The 12,463-nt window shown below is 33.4% G+C and overlaps 1 protein-coding gene across 2 annotated transcripts in view; it reads left to right on the top strand.

The window, feature by feature from the left end:
* LOC116096530 (probable ubiquitin carboxyl-terminal hydrolase FAF-X) overlaps nt 1-12,463 on the top strand; it is a 144,156-nt gene that overhangs the window by 98,527 nt on the left and 33,166 nt on the right. For both annotated transcript variants that reach the window (XM_031378461.1, XM_031378452.1), the window contains exons 30-32: nt 1,441-1,663; nt 3,674-3,894; nt 5,410-5,600. In XM_031378461.1, coding sequence (XP_031234321.1) covers nt 1,441-1,663; nt 3,674-3,894; nt 5,410-5,600 — 635 coding nt within the window. The remainder of the gene's footprint in view (nt 1-1,440; nt 1,664-3,673; nt 3,895-5,409; nt 5,601-12,463) is intronic.

Below are 12,463 nucleotides of genomic sequence, written 5' to 3'. Positions count from 1 at the left end.
GGTGCCCTTGCATTTGGGGCATAGATGTTCAGAATTGAGAATTCCTCCTGATGGATTTTTCCTTTGATGAGTATGTAGTGCCCTTCCTCATCTTTTTTGGTAACTTTTGGTTGTAAGTCTATTTTATTGGATACTAGAATTTCTACTGCATCCTGTTTCTTGGGGTCATTTGCTTGGAATAGCAAATAGCCTGGTATAGCTATTTCGTGAGAGGCTCTGCTAGAGCCTGACCAATACAGATGTAGATGCACACGTCCAAATATTGGACTGAGCAGGAGACCCCAATGGAGGAGTTAGGGAAAGGGCTGAAGGAGCTGAAAGGGTTGTAAACCCCATAGAAAGAACAACATTATCAACCAACCAGACCCACTGGAGCTTCCAGGGACTAAATCACAAACCAAAGAGAGAGGGCCCCACAGTTCCAGTTGCATATGTAGCAGAGGATGGCCTTATCTGGCATTAATGGAATGGGAAGTCCTTGGTCCTGTGGAGGCTCCATGACCCAGTAAAAGGAAAGGCTAGGGTGCCGAGGCTCAAGTGCATGAGTGGGTGGAGGAGTACTCTCATAGAGACAGTGGGTGGAAGGAGAGGGCATGGGCAGTTGTGGAGGGGAAACTGAGAAGGGAATAACATTTGAAATGTAAATAAATAAAATAACCAATAAGAAATATGAAAAAGACAAGAAATCCTATGTGCAGTATTATGTTTATAATAGGAGGAACTATAATCCATTTTCTCACACTTAGAATTAAATGTATATTCTCTTTTCCCCTTCCTCTTCTTGCCAACCCCCTTCTTTCTCCATATAGTCCTCTTTTTACTATCTCCCATTGCAACAACCATACAGGATGGATACTAATGAAAAGTGTGCTTGAAATTTTCTTTTCCTTTGGTTTGTTTCATATATATACATCCATACATTCATATAAATACTTTTGTGGTTAGTTCTTTGTTGCTTTGTTTTTCAAGTCAGGGGTTCTTTGTGTAGCCTTGGCTTTCCTGGAGACCTCACTCTGTAGACCAAACTTGCTTTTGATATCAGAGATTGTAGAATCAGTAAGCAGCCTTATATGATTGCTATTTGCTACAGCTGAATTCTTCCTGAGATTGTGTTCAAATGAGATTTTCTGTCTTCAAATACTATTTTTTTCTTTCATTCTTTTGCTCTTTGATTTTGTTTTATAAGTCAAAGAATTTAACTTGGATGTATTTTGTTTTTATTAAAATGAACTTAATGTTAGTTTATGAGTTTTAGCTTTTCATCTAGAAAATTCAAGGTATTCATTCATTACTGTTCTTTTTTTGAGTATCTGAAACTTTAAGTTAAGTATTTAAGTCAATTGTCAAATCATTGTAAAAATATTTTCTTACAAGGTATTTAGTTTTCCAAAAGTATATTTGTACTAGTATAATGTGTGATACCTTTTTCTAACCCCTTAGGAATTAATTGATGATTTCATCTTTCCTGCATCCAAAGCTTACCTGCAATATATGAGAAGTGGGGAACTGCCAACCAAGCAAGCCATTCCAGTCTGTAGTTCACCAGCTATAGTTAATGCTGGTTTTGAACTATTAGTAGCTTTGGCTTTTGGTTGTGTAAGGAATCTTAAACAGATAGTAAACTGTTTGACTGAACTGTTTTACATAGGAACACCAGTAACTAGTAAGTAAAATATAAAATTCTTGCTTACTGTGTCTCAGTATTTTATTGTTTAAAATTTAAGACTTTTGTAAGCAGAAAATATATATATTTTATGCATCGCTGGTATTAATTCAGCTTTGTAATTTAGCATAATAAATTTTATTTAATATCTGTCATAAATATAAACTCCAAAATATCTAGAACCAGAAATGATGGCACCAATATAAACATTTAAATACTAGATATTGTAAAGAACTTTATATGTTAATTTAGAGTGTTAAATGTTAATTAACTTCTGAGAATAAAATCATTTTTAAGATTAGAAGAGAATATTCAAGTGACTTACTGTACATTCCATGCCCTTAATGTAGGTCTGGAGATCTTACTCAGAAAATAAAGTCAAACCAGGTATAGTGGTACATACCTTAGTCAGACTATGGAAAGTAGAGTAGAAAGATCATGAATTTGAGGCCACAGTATGCTATATGCAGCAAGATGGAAGACAAAGGGGCAGAATAGCAAGTGTCTTGGGTTTGAGACATAAAAAATGAAGTGTGGGAAGTAGATAGTTTAAGTACAATGTCAGAATGAAAAAAATCATTAAGTTAGTTTAGGAAAAAAACAACAACTTATGTATATAATTGGCAATACTATTTAGAAGAAATTATAAGACCTGAAATTGTGCTATACTCTCTTTCAGAGTAAAAGCTATTCTCCCATATATTTTGTTCTTGTATTAACTTAAACAATAGATTGGTATTCTAGATAACTTAGAATGAAAAAATTATTTCTCAATATAGTCATTTATTTGCCTAATACATTTGCATTGCTGACATTTTCAAGGATGCTAAAATAAGAAAAATTATTGATTTTCTATGTATTCCATGTTCCTGGTCAAGAGACGATGTGTATGCAAGTTGTGCATGTTCTATGTGTTTCTCCTTTAGATTGATGTAGTATTACAGTCAATATTTTTGTCAGCATTTGGAGGTCTTGATTATTTTAGGTTTGATTTTGTTATTATTATACTTAATACAGGATGTAAGTAGGCCTGCTCACCTTGAACTCATGGAGTTTGATATCGTGCTAACTCCAAAATGCTGAGAATAAAGTTGTATGTCAGACTTAAAGTTCTGATTTTAATTATTAATGGTATAACTTTCAATTTAATACATTTTTAATTTATATTATATTCTTAATTTGTGATATATTCTTGTGTAATGTACTTATAAATTATTGATGATCCTTACATTGGTTTTCATTTTTCCTAAGTACAGGGAATTTAAATAAATTTCTCTTACATTGATTTCAATTATACTGTCTCCTCTCATTGCAACAACAAAACTGTGGATCTAAAGCTAAAGTTCTCAATTAATTGGTTATGACCACTTTGGGGTTTGAATGACCTTTTCATAGGGGTTGTCTGAGACCACCAAAAACAGACATTTACATTACAATTCATAACAGTAGCAAAATTTCAGCAGTGAAATTAGTTTATAGTTTGAGGTCACAAAAGAAACATGAACAACTATATTAAAAGGTCACAGGATTAGGAAGGTTAAGGACCACTAATCTAGACAAAGTAAAAAAAAATATTTTTAACTTTATTGTAAGGAAAAGTAAATGTTTATGGGGAATAATTTTATTAGTAGTAGAACTGTGGATTGAAACTAAGTAGTTTTACATATTTAAAACTATGAAGATTGTAATGTCATAGTTTTGTTCATAGTAAATTCAGCATATTAATTTTAAAGGTACTAAAGTATTCATACTGCTTATTCCTCTAATTATGATGTCTTACTAAATTATAGAAATTCAGTATTAAATACTACCTTGTACTAGTAAAATAGAAGTAGTATTAATAAAAGTATGAACTCAATTGGACTCACGTTACTAAAAGAAAATTTTAGTGTTTCAAATTATCTCTTGCATTTAAAATAAGTTGTTTCTAATACTGATTTCTTAGCCAAAAGGTGGTATAAGTTATAAGAATCATTTTCATAATGTAAGAATCTTGTTTTCTTCTCTCAGCTTGTGAAGCCCTTGCTGAATGGGAATATTTACCCCCTGTTGGACCCCGCCCACCAAAAGGATTTGTGGGACTGAAAAATGCTGGTGCTACTTGTTATATGAACTCTGTGATCCAACAGCTATACATGATTCCTTCAATCAGGAATAGTATTCTTGCAATTGAAAGCATATGGCTTGATACAGATGATGATATATTCAAAGATGAAAAACAGGATAGTGAGGTAAGTAATCAAGTTTCATTTTATTTTTCAAAATTCTAAGACTGGTATTCTTACTCTCCTGTAGAAAATAGTTTATTGAACTGTATTTGATGATAGTAGCAGAATATGTGATTTGGTACCTTTGCCATATTATAGTACCCCATTGTAAAATACAGAGGGAAAAGTCCAGTTATCCTATTTGAAATTTGTGTTTCTAGTAGACTATGTTACTTCTCGATTGTTGACTTCAGTACTGATAAAGATGTGTAATTATGCTAACTAGAAGTAAATGGTGTAAACAAAATATAAAACTTCAAATAAAATCTCATTTTTGTTCATAGTCTTTTTTTAATGTTTCATGTTGTCCATACTACAATATGTTGCCAGCTTGTATACTTGTTTCTTTTTTTAAAAGATTTATTTTATTTATTTTATGAGTATGAATGAGTACACTGTAGCTCTACAGATGGCTGTGAGCTATCATATGTGTGGCTGCTGGGAACTGAACTCAAGACCTCTACCAGCCCTGCTCCCTCTGGTGTAATTCACTGTAGCTGTCTTCAGATGCACCAGAAGAGGGCATCAGATCTCATTACGGGTGGTTGTAAACCACCATGTGGTTGCTGGGATCCAAACTCCAGGACCTTCGGAAGAGCAGTCAGTGCTCTTACCCACTGAGCCATCTTGCCAGCCCCTGTATACTTGTTTCTATTTCCTGGTTATGAATATATATTATAAAGTTCAGGTATAAAACAAAGACTACAAAAAGATGTTTAGTCATCGGTAAAGCAGCTAAATTATAAGATTACTAAATTCTGCTACAGAGGTATTACTGTGCTACTACAATTCCTCTTAATACCCATAATACTGGATGTTAATATTTCTCATGTCATATATTTTAATGAATATGGCACAATGAATATGGCATTGTCCCCTCAAAATGATACTGGATACTAGAAATTCTATAATTTTTCCCATGAATCTACTAAAGCTATTCGTTTCCGTTCCAGTCTACTTGACCAAAATTTATATTACCCTCAATAAATGTTCAGAATATTATAACTACTGTTTGTATTGTTATGTGTGGTGGTTTGGAGTTGCTATACATACACATGCAACAGGGGACATTCTCAATTATCTTCCTGTATCTCATTTTGCCTTATCTCTTGAGACAGAATTTCTCATTAAACAGGAAGCCCACCAATTTTGCTAGCTAGCTTGCCAAAGAGCTGAATCTACCTCCAAATGCTGGGGTTACAAGGCATACTCAACCCATGCTCTGCTTTTTATGTAGGTAGTACTAACAGAAAGGGCTGTTACTCATACTATCTCCTCAACTGCATTTTAATATTTCATTACATCTGAAAGAGTTCATAACATTCTACTTAGAAATAAATATGTAATTGTATAAATTGAAATTGTTTTATAAATAGGAAAATCAAAATAATGTAAGTCGTTTATTCACCATCTGATATCAATTTTATTTGACTATATTTGAAAAACTTGTTATTTTCTATTGGTTTTGGTGTACTCTAGAATAATGTTGATCCCAGAGATTATGTATTTGAATATCCTCATCAATTTGAAGATAAACCAACATTAAGTAAAGTAGAAGATCGAAAAGAGTACAACATTGGTGTTTTAAAACACCTTCAGATAACCTTTGGACATTTAGCTGCTTCTCAACTACAATACTATGTGCCAAGAGGATTTTGGCAACAATTCAGGTAAATTATGAGTATATTTCATTGAAATTTTTATTTAATTCACAGTTACAATAACCTTAAACTTTTAAACATGTACATTAGGATATATAGTAGTCATATTTAAATAATGATAGTATTCCCATTGTCATTTTTAATATGTTTTTTTTACTATTCAAATAGTAAAATGTAAATATTGCCATAATATAAAGAAACTATTCTATTCTATACTGTCAAAAAATATGGGGCTACTTTATGTTTTGTTTTGTACTTGTTTTTATTCTGTAACTTATGTAAAATGAAATACTAAAGTAGTTATTTGGAACTGATACTTCTAAACTAAAACAAGTATCAGATTATTTTATGTTATTTATGAAGTTATAAGCTTTATGGATGTGATTTTCTTTTTTGCTGTGTTTTAAGCTTGTTTGATTTGAATTTATCAGCATAGGCTGATCTTGAATTCTGTGTAGCTGAAACTAGCCCTGACCTAATCCTGCACTCTTTCCTCTATAAATGATTCACTATGGTAGACTTTGAGAAGTTTTTTTAATAAATATGATTATGATCCATCATAATACTTAGGCTTTTTAATACCACTAAATATATCATCACTCTTCACTCTCTTTCTCTCTGTCTCTGTCTTTCTCTCTCTCTTTTTCTCTCTCTCTCTTTCCCTCCCTCTCTCTCTCTCTCTCTCACACACATACACACATACACACACACACACACACACACACACACACACACACACACACACAGACAATGTGAGTTTTAAGAAGCATAGTTTGGTCCATTTACTACAGTTACTACCATATCTTGAGTTTCTTAAAATCAGGTTTATTTTTCATTTTTGATAAATTGTTTTGTTGGATTTGGCTTTATTGTGTTTTTTTTTAATATTTCCCTCAGTCTTTATATTCAAATTACATTCCAGCTTTTTCCTTTTTATGAAAGGGAACCTAATACTTAAGTATTTTAGTTGAGATTTCTATTGCTTTTATAAAACACCAGAAACAACTTGAGGGAGAAAATTTTACTTCAGTTTATATTATACTCCAATGCTGAGGAAAGTCAGGACAGCAACTCATATAAGGCAGGAACATGCATGCACAGATATGAATCAGATTGCACAGAGGAGGAATGTTGTTTATTATCTTGTTCCTCATAGCTTCCTCACCAACCAGGCTAAGCCCAGACGTGGTACCATCCACATTGAGTCAGACATCAATTAGGAAAATGCTTCATACACCAATATAATGGAAATATTTTCTCAGTTGAGGTTTCCTCACTCAAAATAAACGATCTGTGTTGAACTGACATAAAACTAGCCAATACAAGAAGAATTTAGTTATTTCATTCAGGTACATCACTGTTAATTTAAAGGTCATTTAGAATCTTCTAGTTATGGCTATGTCTTTCTGTTCTATTCAGAGCATGTTCTTTGAATATATTGCTTTATTTTGCTCTCATAATTAAATTTGACACACTTTATATGTTTCAGTATAAGTTCCCAAAGTACATAGATGAACTACTACTGGTGTACATCAAAAGAGTGGCATTTATATGCAGTAGTATTGTCCAGTTCTGTAGCATAAGTTATGCCTTGTTCAGCTATTTCAGCTATTTCTTTTTGCTTTCTTATCCTCATATGTGCCAAAAGGTTCAGTTTTCAAGTCAACATTTCTATTCTTCCATGTTAATCCCAAATTTTTCTAAAAATATTCCAGTTATTTGTGTGCAATTAGAAAGTAATTATATATATTACAATTGAGGAGAAATGCCACACAATTTGACCTTTTAAAAAACATCTATATTTCAAAGTATTAAAGTGTAACTTTTTATTTAAATATAATGTATTTATATTTGTGGCCTTCCACTCATTTTTTTTGTGATGATGGTACTGGGTATGGCATTACTGTTCATTCATACTGTTAATATAGTAGACATAAGATATGCTTTTAATCTTTAGATATTCTTTTAATTTGAATTTCATAAAATTCAAATAACAAAGCATTCAAATAATAAAAAAGCACTATTGTAATCATTAAAATTTACATTTAATACATTTAATACTGTTTTGTGCATCCAGAAGTGGTGGTTCACTCAATTTATGCAAAAGTAAATCTATAGAGTAAATTTAAGACTATTGGATACAAATATTTTGTTCTAGAGGTTTCTTTTGATCTGAGTCCCATTTTGTAGTTTTATACTTCACTATGTTTTCCAGAGTAGTCTTGAACTTGCAAGTATCCTCCTACTTAAGCATACTCCAAAATACTCCAAAATAAGCATGTACCACCATGCCTGTCTGTTGTCACTGTGATAACCAGAAGATTTAATCTTAAGATATTAATAAATCTGTGGCCCCACATCATAGCACATTTACTCCAATTTTTCTAGCACATTCTGAAGGGACCCTCTTCTGTCCCAGATAATGATCCCCTCTTCCTTCCCTGTCCCCTTTCCCATCCAAGTTCCTCCCTCCCTGCTTGTGATTGCTTTCTTCTCCCTCCCATGTGGAATGAGGTGTCCTCACTTGGGCCCTTTGTTAATGTTTTTTGAATTCTGTGGATTGTATCCTGGGTATTCTGTACTTTTATTGGCTAATATCCATTTGTTAGTGAGTACATACCATGTGTGTCCTTTTGAGTCTGAGTTACCTCACTCAGGATATTTTCTAGTTCAATTCATTTGCCTTCAAAATTCATGATGTCCTTGTTCTTAATAGCTGAATAGTATTCCATTGTATAAATGAACAATTTCTATATCCATTCATCTCTTGGGGGACATCAAGCTTCTGGCTATCACAAACAAGGCCACTATGAACATAGTAGAACACTTGCCACTGTGGACTGGTGGGGCATCTTGGGGTATAAGCCCAAGAGTGGCATAGCTGGATCTTCAGATATATCTATTTGCAATTATCTGAGGAATCTCCAGATTGATTCCAGAATGGTTGTACCAGTTTGCAATCCCACCAGCAATGTGGGAATGTTCCTCTTTCTCCACATCCTCAACAACATGTGCTGTTACCTGAGTTTTTGATCTTAGCCAGTCTGATAGAATCTCAGGGTGGTTTTGTTTGCATTTCTGTGTTGACTAAGGATGTTGAACATATCTTTAAGTGCTTCTCAGCCATTCGAGATTCCTCTGTTGTGAATTCTTGGTTTAATTCTATACTCCATTTTTATTGAGCATTTTGATAGATAGCTTCTTGAGTTCTTTATATATTTTGGATATTAGCCTTCTATCAGATGTGGGATTAGTGGAGATTTTCTTCCCAATCTGTAGGTTGTCTATTTGTCCTATTGACTACGTCCTGTTGCCTTACAGCTTTTCAATTTCATGAGGTCCCATTCATCAATTCTTGATCTTAGAGCATGAACCATTGGAGATCTATTTAGGAAATTTTCCCCTGTGCCCATAAGTTCAAGGATCTTTCCCATTTGCTCTTCTTTTAGACTCAGTGTGTATCTAGTTTTATGTGAGGTCCATGATTCACTTGGATTTGACCTTTGTGCAAGGTGACAAATCTATTTTCATTTTTCTACGTACACTCTGCCAGTTAGATGAGCATTGTTTACTGAAGATGCTTTCTTTTGACATTGTATATTGTGGGCTTCTTTGTCAAAGATTAAGTGTGTGGTTTTATTTCTGGGTCTTCAATTCTATTCCATTAATCAACTATCTGTCTCTGTACAAATAGTGTTCAGTTGTTATCACTATTGCCTTGTAGTATAGCTTGAGTTCGGAGATGGTGATTCAGTCAGAAGTTCTTTTATTGTTAAGAATTGCTTTCCCAGCCGGGCGGTGGTGGCGCACACCTTTAATCCTAGCACTTGGGAGGCAGAGGCAGGCGGATTTCCGACAGAGAGAAACCCTGTCTCAAAAAACCAAAAAAAAAAAAAAAAAAAAAAGAATTGCTTTCCCTACTTCAGGTTTTTTGTTTTTCCAGATGAATTTGAGAATTGTGATTTCTATGTCTCTGAGAATTGTGTTGGGATTTTGATGGGGATTGTTTTGAATATGTAGATTGCCTTTGGTAGGATGGCCATTTTTACTTTCAGTTCTGCCAATGCATGAACATTGGAGATCTCTCCATTTTCTGAGATCTTTTTTGATTTCTTTCTTGTTTGATTTCTTTAACTTGTTTAGTTAGAGTTACCTGGAGATATTGTGTCTTATTTGTGGCTATTGTCAATGAAGTTGTTTCCCTAATTTCTACCTAAGCCTGTTTCTCATTTGTATAAAGGAAGGCTACTAATTTATTTGAGTTAATTTTAGATATAACCATTTTGCTGAAGTTGTTAATCAGCTTGAGTAGGTCTCTGGTACAATTTTTGGGGTCACTTATGTATCCTATCATATCATCTGCAAATAGTGATACTTCTTTGCCAATTTATACCCTTTGATCTCTTTTTGTTGTCTTATTGTTCTAGCTAGAACTTTGAATACTATATTGAATAGATATGGAGAGAGTGGGCAGACTTGTTCCTGATTACTTTTGGATTGCTTCAAGTATCTCTACATTTAATTTTTTATTGTCTGTTGGTTTGCAGTAAATTACTTTTATTATGTTTATGTGTGGGCCTTGAATTCCTGATGTCTCCAATACTTGTAACATGAAGGGTGTTGTATTTTCTCAAATGCTTTTTCAGCATCTAAGGAGAAGATCATGTGATTTTTTTTCCTTTGAGTTCTTTTATATAGTGGATTATGTTAATGAATTTTTGTATATTGAACCAACCTTGCATCCCTAGGATGAAGTCTACTTATTGTGGTGAATGATTGTTTTGATGTGTTCTTGGATTTAGTTTGCAAGAATTTTATTGAGTATTTTTGCTTCAATATTCATAAGGGAAATTGGTCTAAAGTTCTCTTTTTTGTTGTGTCCTTGTGTGGTTTAGATAGTAATTGTGGTTTCATAGAATGAATTCATTAGTGTTCCTTCTTTTTCTATTTTATGGAATAACTTGAGGAATATTAATATTAGGTCTTCTTTGAAGGTCTGGTAGAATTCTGCACTAAAGCCATCTAGCCCTAGGCTTTTTATGGTTGGAATGTTTTTAATGACTTCTTCCATTTTCTTGGGGGATAGGATCCTGTTTAGATAGTTGACCTTCCCCTGATTTAACTTTGATATGTGGTATCTGTCTAGAAAATTGTTCATTTCATCTAGATTTTCCAGTTTTACTGAGTATAGGCTTTTGTAGTAGGATCTCATGATTTTTTTTTAATTTCCTCAGTTTCTGTTTTTATGTCTCCCTTTTCGTTTCTGATTTTGTTAATATGGACACTGCCTCTGGACCCTTTAGTTAATGACTGTGGGTTTTCCTATCCTTTTGAATCGCTCAAAGAACCAGCTTTTGGTTTTGTTGATTCCTCATATCGTTCTCTTTGTTTCTATTTGGTTGATTTGGGCCTTAGTTTGACTGTTTCCTGCCTTCTACTCCTCTTGGGTAGGTTTGCTTCTTTTTGTGCTAGAGCTCTCAGGTATGTTGTTAAGTTGCTAGTGTAGGTCTCTCCAGTTTCTTTACCAGGGCACTTAGTGAATTTCCCTCTTAGCACTGCTTTCATTGTATCCCATAAATTTGGATATGCTGTGTCATCATTTTCATTGAATTCCAGGAAGTCTTTAATTACTTCCTTTATTTCTTCCCTGACCAAGTTATTATTGAGTAGAGTTGTTCAGTTTCCACATGTGTATGTGGACTTTCTGTTGTGTTTGTTGTTATTGAAGATCAGCCTTAGGCCATGGTGATCTGATAGGATGCATGGGATTATTTCAATCTTCTTGCATTGGTTGAGGCTTACTTTGTGACCAAAATATATGGTCAATTTTGGAGAAGTTACCCTGAGATGCTAAGAAGAAGGGGTATTCTTTTGTTTTAGGGTGAAATGTTCTACAGATATCTGTTAAATCCATTTGGTTTATAACCTCTGTTAGTTTCTCTGTGTCCCTGAGAGTTCATAAGATTAATAACAGGACTCAAAGTAAGCCTGAGCTATATAACTGAATTGAGAACATAATAGATTAAACCTCTATTTTTAAAACTGTATATAAAGAGATCCATCAGCCTTGTAAGCTATGCACTTTTTTATACACTTGATAAATATTAAGCAACTATGATAGATCCAAACTGAAGCTGAAGTACATGGTGAATAATAGAATCAGTACTTGACTTGATCTGAAACTTTTCATAAAAAGGTCCATTATAGTAGCATTATTAGTAACTTACAAAACCAAACAAAACTAGAAACAATCTTTTTCCTGTGTATCACTAATAAATTCTAAGTTGTAGCCTTATCTAATCAGAGATTTTCCACATGGTAAAAAAAAAAAGCTACTGATATCTCAGTGAACTTAAGTAAACACAAAATGAGACAAAAAAAGTAAAAAGCACACACAATCTGACCAAAAATTTTCAAGAAATTATTAGGAAGCCATGTCAGCATGTCATTTTAATAAATTAATACATACCATAGTTAGTCATTAACATCAAGAATATAAAAGTGATAGAACATGAGAAAAATTGATTGATTTCATACTCCATATTAATATAAAACAAGTTCAGCTGGTATACCCCTTCAAATTTTCTAGAAGGCTGGAAAAATGTCATTCAGTAAAATGCCTGTCATACAACCAGAAAGACCTGAACTCAATACTCAGATCCTACAAAGTTGGGTATGATTGCAGGAACTTACATACGTAATACTAGGGAAACAGAGACAAATACAAGTGGAATGATTCACCAGCCAGCCTAGCTTAATTGGTGCATTCCAGGACAGTGTCAAAAAACAAAGTATGGATGTGTCTGCAAACACACAAAGTTGAACTTATATTCTGCAAACATACACACACACACACACACACACACACACAC

Source organism: Mastomys coucha, chromosome Y, assembly GCF_008632895.1.
Source record: "Mastomys coucha isolate ucsf_1 chromosome Y, UCSF_Mcou_1, whole genome shotgun sequence".
NCBI classification, from domain to species: domain Eukaryota; kingdom Metazoa; phylum Chordata; class Mammalia; order Rodentia; family Muridae; genus Mastomys; species Mastomys coucha.
The sequence above is the reverse complement of the archived record's forward strand: the minus strand, read 5'-3'. Positions and strand labels throughout refer to the sequence as shown.